The sequence below is a fragment of the Solea senegalensis genome, linkage group LG8 (genome assembly GCF_019176455.1).
Source record: "Solea senegalensis isolate Sse05_10M linkage group LG8, IFAPA_SoseM_1, whole genome shotgun sequence".
In the NCBI taxonomy this organism is placed as follows: Eukaryota; Metazoa; Chordata; class Actinopteri; order Pleuronectiformes; family Soleidae; genus Solea; species Solea senegalensis.
In genome coordinates this window covers 22,790,321-22,802,392 of record NC_058028.1, presented here as the reverse complement: position 1 = coordinate 22,802,392, position 12,072 = coordinate 22,790,321, and the positions used below count along the sequence as shown (strand labels likewise).

The following is a 12,072-nucleotide window of genomic DNA, read 5'->3' as shown; positions in this document are numbered from 1 at the left end:
ACTGCCAGGCTTGTTCTTTTGAAAGAAGCCATCGACCTGGAGAAGCCATCACTCAAAAGAGCAGGTGGCCTAAGACGCCAACTATCAGCCACCTACGATGCTGTCCTGAGCTCTCTTCCAAAAAGAAGGATCAACACTCCAACACAGAACAGCAAAGATGAACGCCAAAACTCACGCGATAGCAGACAGTTCATCGTCATCACTGATCCTTTCAACATGGCGCCTCCCGTGTGGCAGCCTGTTGCAGCAGCTCTTGCTACTTTCTAGCCTTTTTTCCTTTTAGACTCCGTCTTTTCCTACTTCTCTTAGTGTGTCTGCTTTACTTAACTACGGGCACCATGGGCCCCAAGTACACCGTGGTTGTTGTGGCCCTGTTGCTGTGTTTTTTTACACTTTCCGGCCGTGTCTGGGGATCCAGTGTGGAGCCACGGCTCTATTGTTTACAGTAGGGATCAGCTTTTGGCGCTCCACTATACAGCTGTGCTGCTGGAGCAGCGACCCGATGTCCCCCGTGGGCTGAGGAGGAGACGACGGGGGTGTCGCGCTGGAGCCCAGCACCGTGCGGGAAGGAGACGCTTCAGACCTGTTCCCCCGTCCATCATGATGGGAAATGTAAGATCTCTCCCAAATAAGATGAACGAGTTAGCGGCGCTGAGCTGGCGTGAGAGGGAGTGCCGGCACTGCAGCGTCATGCTGTTCACGGAGACATGGCTGACCGCGACTATCCCGGGACATGGTGTAATGGAAAATTACTATGCCATGTGCCATAAGATGTATTTCTGCCTGACGACGAGGCTATTGTTAACCTTCATCGTGTGCTGTCTGACCTCTGTGCATATGAAAGTGATAGCCTTTGTACACTGAAAGTTTAGACTGGCTCAAACTGTTTTTTTCTGTGCATCACAGTACAGGTTGAGGCGGGCTCTCACTGACACAAGACAGCCTGTACACTGCAGACTTCTCCTACCGCTCCCCCTCCTGTCACCTGCAGAAGTTCTCTGATGGCGCTGCAATTGTCGGCCTCAGCACCACGACTGAATTACACAGCGAACCTGGAGGCCTATATGCAGCTCCCAGTGACTGCCTTCAGGACGTGTTACTTCGGTAACACGTATACTAAAATTGGATCGATACAGAGAAGATTAGCATGGCCCCTGCGCAAAAAACGGTCCGCCCGCGCCGCGGCGCCCTTTTGCGGCGCCGCCGGTGACCCCGGCGCCGGTTCCGGCCGCGCGACGCGAAATTCGGAATAATCTGCCTTTTTAGTCGGCGGCGGGCGGACAGACAAGCCGAGAGTTCTTTTTTTCCGCCCCAGCGAGACAGGCGGACATACAACTCGAGTCCGATGTTCGCGAGTTCGCGTACCGGCCGCCCCGCCAGCCAGCAGCCAGCACAAAGCTGCAAGGCTGCAACTTCCTTGCTGCGCAAGGTGTCATTACTTTGTAAGATGTAAGTGTAATGATGAGATAATGGATAGATCGTCATGTTATTATTATTATTATTATTATTGTCGTTGTTGTTGTTGTTGTTGTTTGTTAATACAATAATACTGACACCAACCATTAATGCTTATGCCTGCAGACTTGAAAATGGTGGGTGACTCTGTCGGCCGGAGCATCGGCCGCTCCTCCAGCGATTGCTCTTCTGAATATTTCTTCTGTTCCAATGTCAACTCCAAAGTCGCAAGTTAAAATCCAACCTCCCCCAGTCAACTCCAAAGTCGCGAGTTCAAATCCAACCTCCCCCAGTCAACTCCAAAGTCGCGAGTTCAAATCCAAACTCCCCCAGTGAACTGGTTTAGAAAGCGCCAATGTGATTTCGTTCATGATGCTACAATGTGTGTGCGTGCAATAAAACTTTAGACCTTCATTTATTGTTGTTCATTCATTTATTAAATGTCAATACATACATTTATGCCTGAGCAGCAACATTGGTTTGACATTGACATTGTTTTGATATGGAAGCCATATTTCATTTTCCACTACACACATAACATTTACAACAGTTTGCGTGCCTTTAGGTCTCTCATCTCAGCCAGCCACTGCTTCACACTTTTGCCGGAATAAAGGGCACAGAAAGTTATCCCCTCAAACCTGCTGTGCCCAAAGTCTTTTTGTGATGGCTGGAGGCACAGCTGGCAGATGTGCGGCTTGTGCGGCTTGTGCTTCCGTCTACGGGTAGGAGGCACAGGGGTAGGAGGAGCGGGGGTAGGAGGTGCAGATGGGCCGGGGATGGAAGAGCTGGAGGAGACGGGACGACACTTGCGCTTCCTCCCCAAAGGCTCAGGAGGAGGAGGAGGACGACGACACTTGCGCTTCCTCCCCAAAGGCTCAGGAGGAGGAGTAGTAGGAGGAGGAGGAGGAGGAGGAGGCGGCCCAGCCTCGACCTGCCCCGCCTTGGCTTTGTTCATCCTCCAGAGAGTCGTTCTGGGAATTGCCATGGTGTACACATCCGCGAGCCACTTACGAGCCGTGCGTCCCCCCGGGCCCTTCGCCAACTCGCAATACATGTCTCCCTTGTACAAGGCATGTCCCGTGTCCAGGTTCATGGGCTGCTTGCCACAGTTAGCGCAGGCGGCTCCCGGCTCGCGTGTCGGAATCTCTTTCGCTTCCTCCAGCATCCTCTTGTCCTGCTGCATCCTTCTCCGTTTGTAGAGGGTGGCCACCTTCCTTTTGGCTGCTGCGCGCGGATGGATGACTCTTCTTCCCGGTGCCGGGGGATGCCATACACACGTATCAAAGGCATGTTTAGCTTTCTTTGATAGCTAAACAGAAAGCTCAGAAACTTTTAAAAAAAAAAAGAAAAGGAGAAAAAAGAAAAGAAAATGGATGTTCACCAAACACGGAGTAAACGCCAAGTGCAAAGAGCAAAACAACAACAATTCTGACCACAGCTAAAATGTTTCTTTCCCCTGTGGCCATAATCCTCTTCCATATGATCACGTCACGTCTAACTTTCAAAACTTGGTCCAGAGAGCAAAGGGCAGGTACTATAGCACCACCTAGTGTCTATCTGTGCATGCCACTGCCCACATGTCTTGATTTTTTAACACGTTTTGATTAGACCAATAGTGACATGTAGGTCTAAATAAAATTAAATGAGTTTAATGCATTTTTGTGGTATATATTTCCAAACAAGAGTCACCTAGGCATCTCTTCACTAACACCTCTGTAATTTCACTCAGCATCATCATACTTTGCACAGTTAATGTCCACAATGAACCAGATGCATGCACTTGGCACACACAGATTAAATACACACCCTCTGGCTCGGGACAGTCCTCTCTCTGGTCTGTTGCAAAACCAAGAATGTATTAACATAAAAAACTATGAACATATTTATGTACTATTTACATATTTTTATTTACATATTTACAGTATATACACATTTTTTAGGGTGCTGGGAATATGGTGCGGTTAGGGGTGGTGTTGGTGTTGGCGGGGGCGGTGGATGCAGCAGCAGCGGCGGCGGCGGCGGCGGCGGCGGCGGCAGCAGCAGCAGCAGCAGCAGCAGCCTCCTCGCGCTCTCTGTCCTTCATTGCCGACAGCCACTGCTCCACAGTCCCCCCGTCAGCCTGGGCACAGAAGGTCCCCCGTTTGTAGCGGCTGTGGCCATACTGCTTGGTCTTTGGGTGGCCACAGCGCCTGCACATGAACTGGGGAACCTTCTTGTAGGGCTTTGCAAAGTTCCCTAGCTCCCGAGCACGACGCTCCATCTCAGCGTGTACCCGGCGCCTCCAGGCAGTAGAGCGGGGAACGGCTGGAACGATGATGGCTGGAGCGACGGCTGGAGCAGTGGCTGCGGTGGTGGTGGTGGTGGTGGTGGTGGGTGTCCACTGAGGAGGTGGTGGTGGTGGTGGCGGCGGCGGCGGCGGCGGCTGACGCTGAGGAGGTGGTGGCACTCTGTTGGTCGACAATGAGGTCAAACAGTTCTGGGGCCAGCGGCCCTCTGATAGTGACAGCCAGGCCCGAGGCATCCGCGGGCACGTGGTGCTCAAGGGGCTGGTCTGGCTGTTGGGGCTCCTGCAGTGGAGCCCGTGGGGCAGGCAGGGGCTCTGCTGCAGTCTGGGGAGCGCTGGGCCCCGTAACTGCGGTGGTGATGGTGTCCCTCATCATCGTCTTGCTCCTCTGATTGTGCCTTACAAGAAATAAAAAACGGACAAGAAACAATGCATGATTTATCATGACAAAGATATTAATCATGACAACAAACACACACACACACACACACACACACACACACACACACACATCAGTGCTGCGAGCCAAAGCATATTGACTTACCACATCGACAGGGTCCGCTGCTTGACATCATACAGCTGGATCCGGGTGCACGCCATGAGGGCAGGACAGTGGACCACGTTCTCCCAGATCCGCTTGTAGTCCCTCACAACGCCAGCCCAGCGGTTGATGCGGACCCCGGCGAGCGTCCTGGTGTCCTGGGTGTGAATGCGACACAGCTCCAGCATAATGGCTTCAACAAGCCTGCTGGCTTTAGGAGACGGGGCGACACTGCAGAGAGAGAGAGAGAGAGAGAGAGGAGAATGTGTTAGTTACTGACTATAGCAGGCTGTAAAAAAAAAAAAACTGTTAATGCAGTGACTTTGTACCGCTTCACACTCTCCACTCCTGGCGTGTGAGCGTGCCGGTTGCTGGTCTTGAATCGACCTTTGACCAGCCTGTCCTGGTGGCGGCGGGGGAAGATCACCGGTGCCTTGTCCCTCTCAGTCAGCTTCTCCCAGAGAGCGACAACCTCCCTGGACTGACGAGCGGTGACAAAGGCGTGGTGACGCAGCTCCACGAGGCCCTGGGCCAGGGCCACCACGTGTTGGTAACCGGGTTGACCGTCTGGCCCAACGACGTCCTGAAAAAAAGCACAACACACAGACACGGCACATGATGCGACGCTGCAAGTTTCTTGAGAAAATCAGCAAAGTTTTGATCTTGGTACATCAGCTATTGTTACAGCAAAAATGTGAGTGCAGCACACTTAATGTTGGTTCAATACAAAAGCAGTTTACATTTATTAAGATATACAGTATACAGACTGATACACAGATACACAGTATATTTATAAGACTATAGATTATTAATAACTTGATTGTCATTATTTTTAGACTTTTTTTACTCATCATGAATATGAAATGTTAACAGGCAACTGTCTACTCACTTCATCCTCCTCAGCCTGCTGCACCTCCATCCTGTCGTCCTCGGGGGGTTCGGGTGGTACGGGGGGTGGTGGAGTTCCCAACTGGGATGACGAGGCCTCACGCACAGGCACACTGTGGGGCTCCTGGAGGAGAGCGTCGTGATGGGCCAGGAGACGGATCTCCTCCGGGTCCTCTGGCTCCTCCTCCTCAAAGCCCTCGTCGGTCAGTGTGCCGCCGCCGCCGCCGCCGTCCTCGTCGTCCTCGGCGTCGTCGGTCACTTCCGGAGCGTTGGGACACTGCTGGAGCACAGCGCCCGTCTGGGCGTACAAATACTCCACCCCCAAGAGTTCCCCTGCAGAGAGCGAGTGAGACACACACACAAACACACATGAGCAGATGCCCCAAGACAACAGCAACAAACGCTCTGTCGCTGATCTCTCTGTACCTGTGTACTCCCTGGGCTGGGTGTAGTCGACAACCGGCTTGAGCCCCTTGAGCCGATGGGCCAGCCGGTTGAACACGTGCTGCTGCTGGGCACTGTAGCACCGCAGCGCCGATCGCTGACCTCCCTGGACTGCCGCTCGTCCGCGGTTTTCATTCCACCGCACCAGGCCCTCCAGCAGGTACACCTGGAAGTGTAAGTCACTCGCAGATGTACCTAGAGGTGAAGGAAGAGAGCAAAGTGTGAGTGAGAAGCAATGTATAAAAAAAAAGAAAGAAAGAAAGAAAGAAAGAAATAAATAAAGAAAGAAAGAAAAAACAAGATGTAAATGTGTTGTAAAATGAATGACCTGGAATGAAGCGGCACTGGTGCAGGTGGAAGGACTCGAGGGAAGTGGAGCCACGTGCGCACCGGTAGACGGGGAGCTTAACACCGCCCTTGGTGAGCTCACCTGTCTGGGCGTACAGCTCCACCCCCTCCGGGTCCTGGATGCAGTGGAGGTGGCGGCGCTGTGTGCTCCAGATCTCCTCCATGCGGGCGTGGTCGATCAACCGGACGCCCAGGGTGTCCGTCATGTCCCAGAAGGCGTCCAGCACCTCCCGGACGAGCCGTTCTGTCTCCGCCGCACCCCTCGTACGGCGTCGACAATGCCGAGCGAGCTCCTTGGCGGACAGCTTGATTTGGGCGTCCTCCCCCTCCACGGACTGCTTGGCCTCTCTCAGGCGGGCGACGTCTCCGGCGTCCCACTCGAAGATGGCAAAGGACAGCCTCGCCATGAAGAGGCCGTAGAGCTGGTGGCTGTCTGTGGTGACACCCCTCGCAAAGCGTCGCATGAGGTGCCACACGTCGAGCCTGACCACCAGCTCGTGCCACTCGTGGAACATGTGGTGTACTGACGACGTACCCACGGCGGCACAGCAGTCCCGGTCCACGTACATGACCTTTGGAGGGGCCTTTCCGGCTTCGCTGTACCTCCGCATCAGGCCGCCTGCCATGTTGGTCAGTCCGTCCCCCTCGGCTGCCGTGAGGACGGACACGAGTACCTGCCCGTACTCGTTGCCAACGTTGGCCATCCAGGCGGCCGAGCCGGCGGCAGTGCCTGCAAGCTTTTTGGTGATCTGCCAGACACAGCACAAACACACATTTAGACACACGGCACAACGACGTCATACAGGGTGAAGGCACAGTGGAGAGAGTGAGTGAGTGAGTGAGTGAGTGAGAAATTTCACCTTCTTGGTGGAGTCCATCTTAAGGATGTCACCAAAAATGGACGTCACCTTGGCCTTGGTGTTGTCCAGCCTGGTCATGGCATCCAGGACGTACACCCAGCCAAACCAGGCGAGTCCGGGCACCTTCGCCAGGTCTGGGAGCGCCGCCTCTTTTGGTGCCGCTCCAGGCGCCATAAGCTTGTCAAGCACGGAAAGGTACTGGATCGTCCGCGCCATCCACTCCCTGGAGTGATGCTCCACCAGGGAGGCACGGAGGCGAGCCACACCGTTGCCCAGGGTGCGCTCCTTCATCTGCCCAATCACCGCCATGTCACAGGACAACCTGGGGTGGAAACAGAGAGTGTACAGACAACAGAGACAAATATAGTTAACTACTACTACTACAACAACAACAACAACAACAACAAAAAAATGCATTGTCGAGGAAATGTTGAATGCCTTAAAGTGACATACTTGTACGTGAGAACAGCTGGAAACTGATCGCGGTGCGCGAGGTCCAGCTGGTCTAAGATGTCCCGTGACCAGCTCACAATCTTCTTGTGACAGGCGGGGCACTCAAGGTACTCTGTGGCCATGAAGTACCACCCGCTCATGTCCAAGACCCTCCGGACGGTCTTGTATAATCCAGCGCCCATCAGTTTCCGCCCATCGGCAGGGCACTTCAAACGATATGCCCACATCCGATAGGGCATCCACAGAAAGAAGGGGCGCTGGAAGAAGGCGTGAGCATTGGCGGGGAGCTGTGTGTAGAGGGGCCGGGGGCCAGGAGGGTGCCACCACAGTTTGAGCGGCGTGGTGAGGACCACCTTCCCGCTGGGTTCCCTCTTGAACAGCGCCCGGCCCACCCACTCCTGCTGCTCTTCTGGCAGCGTCTGCCTCCAGCTGACGGGAAGCAGCTGAAACACACACAGCACACAGCACACAGCAGAGACACAGTTAGTGAGTGTGCAGCAGACAGGCACACATTAACACACGCACGCATGCACGCACGCACGCACGCACGCACGCACGCACGCACGCACGCACACACACCATACATACCTCTTTGCCAGAGACAGGTTTCGGAGGAGCCATCGGTACTGGCCCTGGCCCTGGCCCTGGCCCTTCCAGTGGCTGCTTGGAGGAGGAGAGAGAGGAAGAGGAGACCACAGCTGTTGGGGTGTCCCTGGACGTGCCTGACAACACATGTCAGTGTTAGGGCGATGCATTACAAGTGCATAACAAGTGAATTCACCATTCATCAAAATGTACACTTACTGGGAGAGTCGACCTCGGCGGCAGCGGCAAGCATCTCAGCGTCAGATAGGTCGCAGGAGGAGGTGCCTGGTGGCAAAGGACAACATGCACAGATGAAGCACTGGTGTACTGTTGAAAGCACAGGCTGTTTTGTAGACAGTGCAGTGCAGTTACCTGGCTGTGGCTCTGATTGTTTGTCCCGGGCCAGCACATACTTCTGGAAAGTATCCATCCTGGACCCAGCGCCTAGCTTCTTTTGCTTGCGTAACCAAGCCACAAAGCTGTAACAGAGCAAAGAAAAACACACATAATAAACACAGACACACATGCAGTGTACATACACACACACACACACGCACGCACACACTACTTACGTTCGACTCTCCCGGTCCCTCGCATTGTACAAGGACTTGTACGAACGGTGCGCATGCTCACCAAACCCCAACAGCGTGTCATCCACCTCATTTGTACTCTGAAGAGATAAGATAGTCCTTTATTTGTCCCGCAGAGGAGAAATTTGCATTGTTATAGCAGCAAAACAGTAAAGATGAAGATAATAAGTAATAAACATGCATGACCAAAAAAAGAAAAATACAACATACAAACATGTTAACACTTTGACTGCAAAAAATATGTTAGAAATAGAATGTAGGACGTACTTTATAAACTGCACAATATACACAGTTTGGACTTGATATTTGCAGTATGAATATGTATAGGTATATTGCAAATTGACAGTATATTGCACGTGGAAGCCTGGTTCTGTGTGGTCTACTGCGAGCAGTGTTTGTTGTAGTCTAACAGCTGCAGGAAGGAACGACCTGCCATACCTGCTTGGAGCTCTCGCACAACCTACGCCTGGCAATGGCTGTCACCATGGGTGGGAAAAGCCTTGCGTAGGAGGCAAGAGCGTCCTTGTTTGACATGAGGGGCGTTCTCATGGTCATCCCTCCCTCTCTCTCCTTCTGGTGGGATGCCAAGATGGAGACCACGTACCCCACATCATTTTCAAGCAGCCACCGAAAGGTTTGGCCCCAGTACTGGCCAAACTGGAGCTCGGTCTCAGCCAGCACCATTTCGTCAGAGACGTCCCCCTTTTCAGAGGCTCTAGCCCTCGCCTCAGCCTCAAGGACGTCAGACCTCTGTGTCCTCCTCACAATGGCAGTGGTCTGCTGCCGGTGTTTTGTGGCCAGGGCCACCGCGGCAGCAGAAGGACGAAGGGTGAGCTCATTGGAGGAGGGCTCGAAGCGGAAGGCGGGAGCAAAAGCCATTTTCTGAAAGACAAGAAGCAGCATAACAGTACATTATAATACACTTCACTGACTAATTGCACTGTTGTTACACATGACCTCTCTCCAGGGTGTTAGAATACCACTGTTTATATCAATGGGGTAATGTCAGGATATCAATCAGCAGCCCATTAGGAGTATTAGGGTAATACTGTCAACTTTAATCAGCATATCAGACATTACGAATTGACAATGGCTGTCAGTGACATACTGTCTGGCGCACACACACACACACACACACACCGCGAAAGCATATTACGTCGGGATATTTGTCGATTTATTTCAAGAAATTCACAATAATTCGTTCCAGCATTTATACCACACTTAGCCAAGAGTCTATAGAATATAAAACCCTCGTCCGAACACAGTATTTGCATGTCCCGTCTCACACACACACACACACATACACACAGCGAAAGTATATTACGTCGGGATATTTGTCGAATTATTTCAAGAAATTCACAATAATTCGTTCCAGCATTTATACCACACTTAGCCAAGAGTCTATAAAATATAAAACCGTCGTCCAAACACAGTATTTGCACGTCCCGTCTCACACACACCGCGCCGCACACACACACACACCACACACACACACACACACCGCGAAAGTATATTACTCGGAATATTCGTCAAATTATTTCAAGACATTTACAACAACAATAAAGAAATAGAATCACACTGAACACTAATGCTGTATCGTGCTGAGGTATTTGCTGTTATGAAGACAAAAACGGCATAACTTACGTGATGTCTACCGAGATGATGCTCAACGATGTACTGAACTCCGCCTGCAACTCCGTCCGTCGCTGAGGGTGCAACACAAACAGCCAATGCCTGTAGAGGAGTAAATTAGAACAGTCCAATGAAAACATGCAGTGTTTGTACCCTGCGTTCACATTATATAGGACCTTCCAGTGAAAACTCCATTGCGCTGCGCTGCTGGGAGGCGGGACTTCAGGAATTAGGACATTTAGGACAGAGGAGGTATCTCGAACATGGCACATCCCGGGGCGCAAGGATGACACGCAAATTCGTGAAGCGTTCCTCATTTTGCATCGAGGAAATATATTATAATAATATTATTATTATTGTTATTACCATAGAGGTTGAATGGGAAACGTTTTAGGGCCGTTTAGCCAAATAAATATGGGCTGCAAGGTTATTTGGCTAAACGGCCCTAAAACGTTTCCCTTTCATTCTCTATGGTAGTGCTAAACCACTACGGATGTAATATATTTCTGACCACAAGTAGGTTTTTGGCGGCGCTGGTTTTACAGTGGTATTTTGATTTCAATATATCTAGTATGTGAATATTATTAGTAATAGGTATTACAGTGGTAGCTATCTATCTATTATCTATTATTTTACATGTATATATTACAAAATCAAATGCCAGAATACACAAGGAAAAATAAAGATTGTCGCATAGGCCGAAATAAGCGGGAAACAGCGCCGCCAAAAACCTACTTGTGGTCAAAAATATATTACATCCATAGTGGTTTAGCACTACCATAGAGGTTGAATGGGAAACGTTTTAGGGTCGTTTAGCCAAATAAATATGGGCTGCACAGTTATTTGGCTAAGCGGCCCTAAAGCGTTTCCCATTCAACCTCTATGGTAGTGCTAAACCACTACGGATGTAATATATTTCTGACCACAAGTAGGTTTTTGGCGGCGCTGGTTTTACAGTGGTATTTTGATTTCAATATATCTAGTATGTGAATATTATAAGTAATAGGTATTACAGTGGTAGCTATCTATCTATTATCTGTTATTCTACATGTATATTACAAAATCAAATGCCAGAATACGCAAGGAAAAATAAAGATTGTCGCATAGGCCGACAGTGCCGCCAAAAACCTACTCGTGGTCAGAAATATATTACATCCGTAGTGGTTTAGCACTACCATAGAGAATGAATGGGAAACGTTTTAGGGTCGTTTAGCCAAATAAATATGGGCTGCAAAGTTATTTGGCTAAGCGGCCCTAAAGAGTTTCCCATTCAACCTCTATGGTAGTGCTAAACCACTACGGATGTAATATATTTCTGACCACAAGTAGGTTTTTGGCGGCGCTGGTTTTACAGTGGTATTTTGATTTCAATATATCTAGTATGTGAATATTATAAGTAATAGGTATTACAGTGGTAGCTATCTATCTATTATCTGTTATTCTACATGTATATTACAAAATCAAATGCCAGAATACGCAAGGAAAAATAAAGATTGTCGCATAGGCCGACAGTGCCGCCAAAAACCTACTCGTGGTCAGAAATATATTACATCCGTAGTGGTTTAGCACTACCATAGAGAATGAATGGGAAACGTTTGAGGGCCGTTTAGCTAAATAACTATGGGCCCCATTCCCGGGCAATGCACCACCTATTAATAATGATATTCATATACTAGATATATTGAAATCAAAATATCACTGTAAAACCTGTTAATAATATTTAAATGATAAATAATCAGAAACGTTCATGCTGTGCCACCTCTTCTTTCCACTCAGAAAAGACCGTCTCCTTACTGTTCAGCCAAGCGGGAAACAGCGCCGCCAAAAACCTACTTGTGGTCAAAAATATTTTAGCACTACCATAGAGGTCTAATGGGAAACGTTTTAGGGTCGTTTAGCCAAATAAATAAGGGCTGCAGCTATTTGGCTAAACGGCCCTAAAACGTTTCCCATTCAACCTCTATGGTAGTGCTAAACCACCAATGGATGTAA

At 50.3% G+C, this 12,072-nt stretch overlaps 1 protein-coding gene and 1 pseudogene across 1 annotated transcript; one reads left to right on the top strand and one right to left on the bottom strand.

Moving 5' to 3' along the window:
• Window positions 1-1,093: 1,093 nt before the first annotated feature.
• On the top strand, window positions 1,094-1,162 carry LOC122774049 (annotated as a pseudogene).
• Window positions 1,163-6,894: 5,732 nt separating this feature from the next.
• LOC122773585 lies at window positions 6,895-8,288 on the bottom strand. Its single transcript, XM_044032361.1, has 6 exons — window positions 8,231-8,288; window positions 8,078-8,143; window positions 7,862-7,995; window positions 7,274-7,716; window positions 7,061-7,142; window positions 6,895-6,981 (listed from the first exon to the last, which is right to left on the bottom strand). Exons 1-6 carry the CDS (start codon window positions 8,286-8,288, stop codon window positions 6,895-6,897), a joined length of 870 nt encoding a protein of 289 aa, XP_043888296.1.
• Window positions 8,289-12,072: the final 3,784 nt, after the last annotated feature.

Excerpts from the sequence above, each read along its gene's own strand:
- LOC122773585 (XM_044032361.1), bottom strand. The coding sequence starts at position 8,288 with ATGGATACTTTCCAGAAGTATGTGCTGGCCCGGGACAAACAATCAGAG. Across the intron at positions 8,144-8,230 it reads ACAATCAGAGCCACAGCCAG|GCACCTCCTCCTGCGACCTA; the intron begins GTAACTGCACTG and ends CTTTGCCACCAG. Across the intron at positions 7,143-7,273 it reads CCAGCTGTTCTCACGTACAA|GTTGTCCTGTGACATGGCGG; the intron begins GTATGTCACTTT and ends TTTCCACCCCAG.